Genomic DNA, 9,859 nt, shown 5'->3' with positions numbered 1-9,859 from the left:
GACAGTGGGGGGACAGCATGGGGACAGCGGGGGGACATCAACAGGATGGGGGGGACAGCGGGGGGACAGCATGGGGACAGTGGGGGGACATCAACATGATGGGGACTGCAAGGGGACAGTGGGGGGACATCAACAGGATGGGGGGGGACAGCAGGGGGACAGTGGGGGGACAGTGGGGGGACAGCATGGGGACAGCGGGGGGACATCAACAGGATGGGGGGACAATGGTGGGACATCAACAGGACAGCGAGGGGACAGTGGGGGACATCAACAGGATGGGGGGGACAATGGGGGGACAGCGTGGGGAGAGTGTGGGGACAGTGGGGGACACGGGGACAGTGAGGGGACAGCAGGGGGACATCAACAGGATGGGGGGACAGCGGGGGGACAGTGGGGGACAGCAGGGGGACAGCAAGGGATGGTGTGGGGACAATGGGGGACAGTGGGGGACAGCGTGGGGAGAGGGGGACAGTGGGGACAGCAGGGGGACAGTGTGGGACAGGGTGGGGACAATGGGGCACAGCGTGGGGACAGAGGGGACACTGAGGGACCGTGGGGGGACAGCAAGGGACAGCTTGAGGACATCTTGGGGACATCTTGGGGTGGCACTGACAGCGCTGGGACACTGTGGGGACAGCTTGGGGACAGCACGGGGACACTGGGGATGGTGCCGGGGCACTGGGGACAGCTTGGGGACATCGTGGGGACATTGCCAGAGTGGCAGGGACAGCATGGGGACAAGGCCACCCCCAGTGTCCCCAGAGCCTCAGGGCCACTTCCAGGACCTTGGGGACATCGGGGACAGGGCCACCAACCCCAGTGCCACCTTCAGGACCTTGGGGACATTGGGGACAGGGCCAGCCCCGGTGTCCCCACTGTGCCAGGGACAGGGACCAAGGGGACAGGGCCACCCCCAGAGCCTTGGGGACACTTTGGGGACAGTGGGGACACAAGGGGGGGGGGTCACTGCCACGTGCCATGGAGGGGACCTTGGGGACACCTTGGGGACACGGCCTGGAGCCGTGCCATGTTTGGGATGTTGGGGACATTTGGGGACATCGGGGGAGTGTCCCCGAGCCAAAAAGTGGGGGAGGGGCGGGGCCTGCAGTGCCACCCCTGGGGGTTGGGGACATTGGGGACAAGGGTGGCACCTCTGTCCCTGTTATTTATTGCCAATAAAGAGACCTGGATGTCACCTGGTGTCACCTGGAGGGTCTGGCTGTCCCCAGGCGTGTCCTGGGTGTCCCCTGATGCCACCTGGCTGTCCCCAGGGGTGTCCTGGCTGTCCCCAAGGAGGTCACCAAGCACCACAGCCGCCCTCGGACGTCGTTTATTGTCCCCTCGGGGGGGATTTGGGGACACTTTGGGGACAGCAGGAGGCGGCCGGGAGCGGTGCCACCTCCTCCGGGGACGCTTTGGGGACCTTTGGGGACATTTCTCACACGGCCACCGGCTCCTGGACGTGGTGGTGGCGCTTGACCACGAAGAGTTTCTGTCCCGAGACGGTGACGAGGAGGGAGTGCTCGCCAAACACCACTGGGGACAACGGGGACAGTGGGGACACGGCCACCTCCGTGTCCCCAGTGTCCCCAGAGCCACCCCCGGTGTCCCCAGAGCCACCCTCGGTGTCCCCAGGGCCACCCTCGGTGTCCCCAGGGCCACCAGGGACAGTGACAGGGAGGGAGTGCTCGCCAAACACCACTGGGGACAACGGGGACAGTGGGGACAGGGCCACCTCCGTGTCCCCAGGGCCACCCCCAGTGTCCCCAGGGCCACCCTCGGTGTCCCCAGGGCCACCAGGGACAGTGACAGGGTCTCCAAACCCCACTGGGGACAACGGGGACAGTGGGGACAGGGCCACCCCCGGTGTCCCCAGAGCCACCCCCAGTGTCCCCAGGGCCACCCTCGGTGTCCCCAGGGCCACCAGGGACAGTGACAGGGAGGGAGTGCTCGCCAAACCCCACTGGGGACAACAGGGACAGTGGGGACAGGGCCACCTCCGTGTCCCCAGAGCCACCCCCGGTGTCCCCAGGGCCACCCTCGGTGTCCCCAGTGTCCCCAGAGCCACCCCCAGTGTCCCCAGAGCCACCCTCGGTGTCCCCAGGGCCACCAGGGACAGTGACAGGGTCTCCAAACCCCACTGGGGACAGGGCCACCCCCAGTGGGGCCATTTTGGGTCGTTTTGGGGCCGTTTTTGGCCACTTTGGAGCTATTTTGGGGACACTTCGACATATTTAGGGACATTTTGGGACACTTAGGGACACTTGGGTTCATTTTGGGGCCATTTTGAGCCCTCTGGGGCCCCTCTGATGCCACTGGGGGACACTCGGGGACACTTGGGTCCATTTAGAGACATTTTGAGCCCTTTACGACCATTTTGGGGCCATTTTCAGCATTTTGGGGCCACTTTGGGGCCACTCTGAGCCCTTTGGGGCCCCTTTGATGCCACTCGGGGACACCTTGGGGACACTTAGGGACACTTGGGTCCATTTGGGGACATTTTGGGGCCATTTTCAGCATTTTGGGGCCACTTTGAGACCTCTGGGGCCCCTTTGATGCCACTCAGGGAAACCTTGGGGACACCTTGGGGACACTTAGGGACACTTGGGTCCATTTGGGGACATTTTGGGGACATTTTGGAGCCATTTTCAGCATTTTGGGGCCACTTTGAGCCCTCTGGGACCCCTTTGATGCCACTCAGGGACACTCAAGGACACCTTGGGGACACCTTGGGGACACTTGGGGACACCTTGGGGACACTTAGGGACACTTGGGGACATTTTGGGACCATTTTGGGTCCATTTGGGGCCATTTTGGGGCCATTTTTAGCATTTTGGGGCCACTCTGAGCCCTTTGGGGCCCCTTTGATGCCACTCGGGGACACTCAGGGACACCTTGGGGACACTTGGGTCCATTTAGGGACATTTTGGGGACATTTTGTGCCCTTTAGGACCATTTTAGGGCCATTTTGGGGCCGTTTTCAGCATTTTGGGGCCACTTTGGAGCCATTTCGAGCCCTTTGGGGCCCCTTTGATGCCACTCAGGGACATTTTGGGGACACTTGGGGACATTTAGGTCCATTTGGGGACACTTAGGGACACTTAGGGACACTTGGGTCCATTTGGGGACATTCTGGGGCCATTTTCAGCATTTTGGGGCCATTTTGAGCCCTTTGGGGCCCCTTTGATGCCACTCGGGGACACCTTGGGGACACTTGGGTCCATTTGGGGACATTTAGGGGACATTTTGGGGCCATTTTGGAGCCATTTTCAGCATTTTGGGGCCACTTTGGAGCCATTTTGAGCCCTCTGGGGCCCCTTTGATGCCACTCGGGGACACTCAGGGACACCTTGGGGACACTTAGGGACACTTGGGTCCATTTGGGGACATTTTGGGACCATTTTGGGTCCATTTGGGGCCATTTTGGGGCCATTTTGAGCATTTTGGGGCCACTCTGAGCCCTTTGGGGCCCCTTTGATGCCACTCGGGGACACTCAGGGACACCTTGGGGACACTTAGGGACACTTGGGTCCATTTGGGGACATTTTGGGGCCATTTTTTAGCATTTTGGGGACATTTTGGGGCCGTTTTCAGCATTTTGGGGCCATTTTGAGCCCTTTGGGGCCCCTTTGATGCCACTCAGGGACACCTTGGGGACACTTGGGTCCATTTAGGGACATTTTGGGGACATTTTGTGCCCTTTAGGACCATTTTAGGGCCATTTTGGGGCCGTTTTCAGCATTTTGGGGCCACTTTGGGGCCATTTTGAGCCCTTTGGGGCCCCTTTGATGCCACTCAGGGACACCTTGGGGACACTTAGGGACACTTGGGTCCATTTGGGGACATTTAGGGGATATTTTGAGCCCTTTAGCACCATTTTAGGGCCATTTTGGGGCCATTTTTAGCATTTTGGGGACACTTTGAGCCCTTTGGGGCCCTTTGATGCCACTCGGGGACACCTTGGGGACACTTGGGTCCATTTGGGGACACTTAGGGACACTTGGGTCCATTTGGGGACATTTAGGGGACATTTTGAGCCCTTTAGGACCATTTTGGGGCCATTTTGGGGCTGTTTTCAGCATTTTGGGGCCACTTTGAGCCCTTTGGGGCCCCTTTGATGCCACTCGGGGACACTCAGGGACACCTTGGGGACACCTTGGGGACACTTGGGTCCATTTGGGGACATTTAGGGGACATTTTGAGCCCTTTAGCACCATTTTAGGGCCATTTTGGAGCCATTTTTAGCATTTTGGGGCCACTTTGGGGCCATTTCGAGCCCTTTGGGGCCCTTTGATGCCACTCGAGGACACTCAGGGACACCTTGGGGACACTTAGGGACACTTGGGTCCATTTGGGGACATTTTGGGGCCTTTTTTTAGCATTTTGGGGCCACTTTGGGGCCATTTTGAGCCCTTTGGGGCCCCTTTGATGCCACTTGGGGACATTTTGGGGACACTTGGGGACACTTGGGTCCATTTGGGGCCATTTTGGGGCCATTTTGAGCCCTCTGGAGCCCCTTTGATGCCACTCAGGGACATTTTGGGGACACTTGGGGACATTTAGGTCCATTTGGGGACACTTAGGGACACTTGGGTCCATTTGGGGACATTTTGGGGCAATTTTTTAGCATTTTGGGGCCATTTTGAGCCCTCTGGGGCCCCTTTGATGCCACTCAGGGACATTTTGGGGACACTTGGGGACATTTAGGTCCATTTGGGGACACTTAGGGACACTTAGGGACACTTGGGTCCATTTGGGGACATTCTGGGGCCATTTTCAGCATTTTGGGGCCATTTTGAGCCCTTTGGGGCCCCTTTGATGCCACTCAGGGACACCTTGGGGACACTTGGGTCCATTTGGGGACATTTAGGGGACATTTTGTTCCCTTTAGGACCATTTTGGGGCCATTTTGGGGCTGTTTTCAGCATTTTGGGGCCCCTTTGATGCCACTCGGGGACACCTTGGGGACACCTGGGGACACCTTGGGGACACTTGGGTCCATTTGGGACACTTAGGGACACTTGGTCCATTTGGGGACATTTTTGGGCCATTTTGGGGCCATTTTCAGCATTTTGGAGCCATTTTGAGCCCTCTGGGGCCCCTTTGATGCCCACTCAGGGACACTCAGGGACACCTTGGGGACACCTTGGGGACACCTTGGGGACACCTTGGGGACACTTAGGGACACTTGGGTCCATTTGGGGACATTTTGGGGACATTTTGAGCCCTTTAGGACCATTTTGGGGCCATTTTGGAGCCATTTTCAGCATTTTGGGGCCATTTTGAGCCCTCTGGGACCCCTTTGATGCCACTCGGGGACACTCAGGGACACCTTGGGGACACTTAGGGACACTTGGGGACACCTTGGGGACACTTGGGGACACGGGGGGCCCGATGCTCACCCGAGAGGCGGCGGAAGGGCGGCTCGTGGCCGCAGGGCAGGCGCAGCCCCAGCGCCGTGGCCACCAGGCCCTGCAGCACGGTGGCCGTGTGCTCGTCGTTCTCCAGGTCCCCCGAGGACTGGGGAGGGGAAATTCCACATTTGGGGAACCCCAAAAATTTGGGAATTCTCAGGAAAAAAAAAAATTCCCCCCAAAAAAAATCGGGGGAACCCAGGAGGAAAAAAATCCCCAAAAATGGCACCAAAATGTGGCAAAATCACCCCAAAAAATGACCCGGGAACCCCCAAAAAGGAGCTGAAACCCCCCCCCCAAAATTCCCAAAATTCCTGGGGATCCCAAAAAATTTTGGGGAATTTTCAGGGGAAAAAAAAACCACAAAAAAAATGGGGAACCCAGGAGGAAAAAATCCCCAAAAACGGCACCAAAATGCGGCAAAATCACCCCAAAAAAATGACCTGGAACCCCCAAAAAGGAGCTGAAACCCCTCCCCCAAAATTCCCAAAATTCTTGAGGGTCTCCAAAATTTTTTGGGGAATTCTCAGAGGAAGATCCCAAAAAAATTTGAGGAACCCAGGAGGAAAAAATCCCCAAAAACGGCACCAAAATGCGGCAAAATCGCCCCAAAAAATGACCTGGGAACCCCCAAAAAGGAGCTGGAGACTCCCCAAAAATTCCCAAAATTCCTGGGGATCCCAAAAAATTTTGGGGAATTTTCAGGTGAAAAAAAAAAACCACAAAAAAGAATGGGGAACCCAGGAGGAAAAAATCCCCAAAAACGGCACCAAAATGTGGCAAAATCGCCCCAAAAAATGACCTGGGAACCCCCAAAAAGGAGCTGAAACCCCCCCCCCAAAATTCCCAAAATTCCTGGGGATCCCGAAAAATTTTGGGGAATTTTCAGGGGAAAAAAAACCACAAAAAAAATGGGGAACCCAGGAGGAAAAAAATCCCCAAAACGGCACCAAAATGTGGCAAAATCACCCCAAAAAATGACCCGGGACCCCCCAAAAAATTCCCAAAATTCCTGGGGATCCCCCAAAATTTTTTGGGAATTCTCAGGGGAAACCCCCCCCAAAAAAATTGGGAAAGCCTGGGGGTAAAAAATCCCAAAAAAAAACCCAAAACCCACCCGGGAACCCCCAATTTTTAGGGACCCCTCCCCCATTTTTTTCCCTCATTTTTTGGGACCCCTCCCCCAATTTTTCGCTCTCCCCTCCCCCAATTTTTAGGGACCCCCCTCCCCCAGTCTTCCCCCCCCCTTTTTTTTGGATCCCCCTCCCCCAATTTTTGGGATCCCCCCTCCCCATTTTTAGGGACCCCTCCCCCAATTTTTTCCCTCATTTTTCTGGATCCCCCTCCCCCAACTTTCTGCTCCCCCCTCCCCCAATTTTTAGGGACCCCTCCCCAAATTTAGCTCAAAAAAAAAAGGTTGGAAACCCCCCCCAAATTTTCCTCCCCTCCCCCAATTTTTGGGATCCCCCCTCCCCATTTTTAGGGACCCCTCCCCCAATTTTTTCCCCATTTTTTTGGATCCCCCTCCCCCAACTTTCTGCTCCCCCCTCCCCCAATTTTTAGGGACCCTTCCCCAAATTTAGAGAGCTCAAAAAAAAAAAAAGGTTGGAAACCCCCCCAAATTTTCCTCCCCTCCCCCAATTTTTGGGATTCCCCCTCCCCATTTTTAGGGACCCCTCCCCCAATTTTTCCCCCATTTTTTTGGATCCCCCTCCCCCATTTTTGGGCCCTCACCGCCAGCACGGCGCCGTCGCTGATGACCAGGTACCCGGCCTGGGCCGGCACCCGCTCCAGGCCCTGCGTCAGCGCCGCCGTCTGCAACCGGCACGGACCAGTATGGACCAGTATGGACCAGTATAAACCAGTAGAGACCCAATACAGACCAGTATAAACCGGCATAAACCAGTAGGAACCAGTGCGGGCCGGTGTCACCCCAGTTAGCACCAGTAGCAGCCAGAGCCTCCCCCAGTGACCCCTCCTGGCCCCCCAGTCCCTCCCAGTCCCTCCCAGTCCCTCCCAGTTCATCCCAGTCTCTCCCAGTTCCCCAGCTCGGTTCTCACCATAGCGACGCTCCCGCTTCCTGTTTTCCGGTCACGTGACCCCGCCCTCAGTGCCCGCCCCGCCCCCTCATTGGTTCAGAGCTTCGTTGGTCACCGACGCGCCCACCAATCAAAGCAAGCTCCGAGATCACGTGGTTAAAGGCGTGTTGAAGGCTAATGCTTGAGAAACCGGAAGTGACGTTTGGTCCTCCAGCGCTCTTTCGATGGTTTCCTCCATGAAACCGGAAGTTCCGCTCATTCTTCCACCATTCCTCTCTATGGTTCTTCCGCAGACCCGGAAGTGACGCTCAGCCCTCCAGAGCCCATCTCTATCGTCCCTCAGTCCTCCACTCCGCCCCCGCGCTCCCGAAATGCCGGAATTTGAGCAAAACGGCCCAAAAGGGCTTTAAAAAATGGGAATTCCCCTCCCCCCGGGCTCTGGGCAGCCCCTGGCACGCTGGTGGCCACTGCCATGGTGGCCACACGGCCACAGCTGACCACTGCCACGGTGGCCACAAGGCCACAACTGACCAATGCCATGGTGGCCACGCCCATTCCCACAGTAGCCATGCCCACCCCACGTGTGGCCAAACCCCAAGTCCCGGTGGCCGCCACCCCCAGGTGACCCCTGCCATGGTAGCCACATCCACCCCCGCGCCAACCATGCCCATCTCCACTGTAGCCGCGCCTATTCCCATAGTAGCCACGCCCACCCAGCAGTAGCCACACCCATCCTGACACTAGCCGCGCCCATCCCCAAGGTAACCACGCCCACCCTATGCTGCCCACCCTGATAGTAGCCACACCCACCCTATGGTAGCCACGCCCACCCTGTCCCTCCCACTGCCCTGGTGGGCGTGGCCATGCGCAGGCGGGGGCGTGGCCAGGACCGTTTCCGGGGTTTATTCGTTCGCTGTCGTCAAACAGAGCCCGAGCCCGGGGGGGGGGGGAGGGGCGGGAGCGCCCCGCCCCCCGCCCCGCCCCTCCCCCCCCATAAATCCATATTTATAGAATTCCGTATTTATAGCCCCTCCCCCACCCCGCGCGCTGCCCCTCCCCCCGCCAGGCTCGGGGGTGGGGGGGGGTGGGATGGGGGGAGGGGTCCCGGGGTGAGGTGGGGGGGGGTGGGGGAGGGGCCGGGGGGGGCCCCCCCAGGCCCCGCCCCCCCTCAGTCGTCGATGCAGATCACCTCCCCCCCCCGGGGCTCCTTCCGCTCCAGCGCCTCCGCCTCGCGCTTCACCAGCACCGCGGGGCCGTTCGAGGCTGGGGGAGGGGCAGGGGGCGTCAGGGGGGACATCGAGACCCCTCCCCACCCAAGGGATCCCCCCCCACCCATGGGAACCCCCCCAGAGACCCCCCCCCCACCCCCACCCCGCTTCACCAGCACCGCGGGGCCGTTCGAGGCTGGGGGAGGGGCAGGGGGTGTCAGGGGGGACATCGAGACCCCTCCCCACCCAAAGGATCCCCCCCACCCATGGGAACCCCCCCAGAGACCCCCCCCCACCCCCCATCCCCCTTCACCAGCACCGCGGGGCCGTTCGAGGCTGGGGGAGGGGCAGGGGGGGGGTCAGGGGGGACATCGAGACCCCTCCCCACCCAAGGGATCCCCCCCCACCCATGGGAACCCCCCCAGAGACCCCCCCACCCACCCCCATCCCCCTTCACCAGCACCGCGGGGCCGTTCGGGGCTGGGGGAGGGGCAGGGGGCGTCAGGGGGGACATCGAGACCCCTCCCCACCCAAGGGATCCCCCCCACCCATGGGAACCGCCAGGGACCCTCCCCACCCCCACCCCGCTTCACCAGCACCGCGGGGCCGTTCGAGGCTGGGGGAGGGGCAGGGGGGGGTCAGGGGGGACATCGAGACCCCTCCCCACCCAAGGGATCCCCCCCCACCTATGGGAACCCCCCCAGAGACCCCCCCACCCACCCCCACCCCCCTTCACCAGCACCGCGGGGCCGTTCGAGGCTGGGGGAGGGGCACAGGGACCCCCCACCCATGGGTGACACCCCCCGGCACCCCCCCCCAGAGACCCCTCCCCAAGAACGCCCCAAACACCCCCAGGGACCCCCCCAGGGACCCCTCCCCACCCACGGGTGACACCCCCAGGGACCCCAGAGCCCCCTCCAATGTCCCCATTTTTGGGCCACCCTCATCAATGTCCCCATTTTGGACGCCCCCCTAATGTCCCCATTTGTCCCTCCCCCCACCAATGTCCCCAATGTCCACAATGCCCCCCTCAATGTCCCCAATGTCCCCAGTGTCCCCAGTGTCCCCCACTGTCCCCATTGTCTCCCCACTCTCCCCAGTGTCCCCAGTGTCCCCAACACCCCCAAGGTCCCCAGTGTCCCCACTGTCCCCCAGTGTACCCCACTGTCCCCCAGTGTCCCCAACGCCCCCAATCCCC

General features: G+C 59.9%; 2 protein-coding genes across 2 annotated transcripts in view; both read right to left on the bottom strand.

Moving 5' to 3' along the window:
• Positions 1 to 1,316: 1,316 nt before the first annotated feature.
• Positions 1,317 to 7,577, bottom strand: LAMTOR4 (late endosomal/lysosomal adaptor, MAPK and MTOR activator 4). Its single transcript, XM_059872588.1, has 4 exons — positions 7,475 to 7,577; positions 7,149 to 7,229; positions 5,403 to 5,520; positions 1,317 to 1,536 (listed from the first exon to the last, which is right to left on the bottom strand). The coding sequence occupies exons 1-4, from the start codon at positions 7,475 to 7,477 to the stop codon at positions 1,439 to 1,441; spliced, it is 300 nt and encodes a 99-aa protein (XP_059728571.1). The 5' UTR covers positions 7,478 to 7,577; the 3' UTR covers positions 1,317 to 1,438.
• A 1,022-nt stretch (positions 7,578 to 8,599) lies between these two features.
• Positions 8,600 to 9,859, bottom strand: part of CHD3 (chromodomain helicase DNA binding protein 3) — an 87,025-nt gene continuing 85,765 nt past the window's right edge. The window contains 1 exon segment of the mRNA XM_059872614.1: positions 8,600 to 8,716. Coding sequence (XP_059728597.1) covers positions 8,622 to 8,716 — 95 coding nt within the window. The 3' untranslated portion in view covers positions 8,600 to 8,621.

Source organism: Haemorhous mexicanus, chromosome 37, assembly GCF_027477595.1.
Source record: "Haemorhous mexicanus isolate bHaeMex1 chromosome 37, bHaeMex1.pri, whole genome shotgun sequence".
Classification (NCBI taxonomy): Eukaryota; Metazoa; Chordata; class Aves; order Passeriformes; family Fringillidae; genus Haemorhous; species Haemorhous mexicanus.
This window is presented reverse-complemented; position numbering and strand designations above follow the sequence as displayed.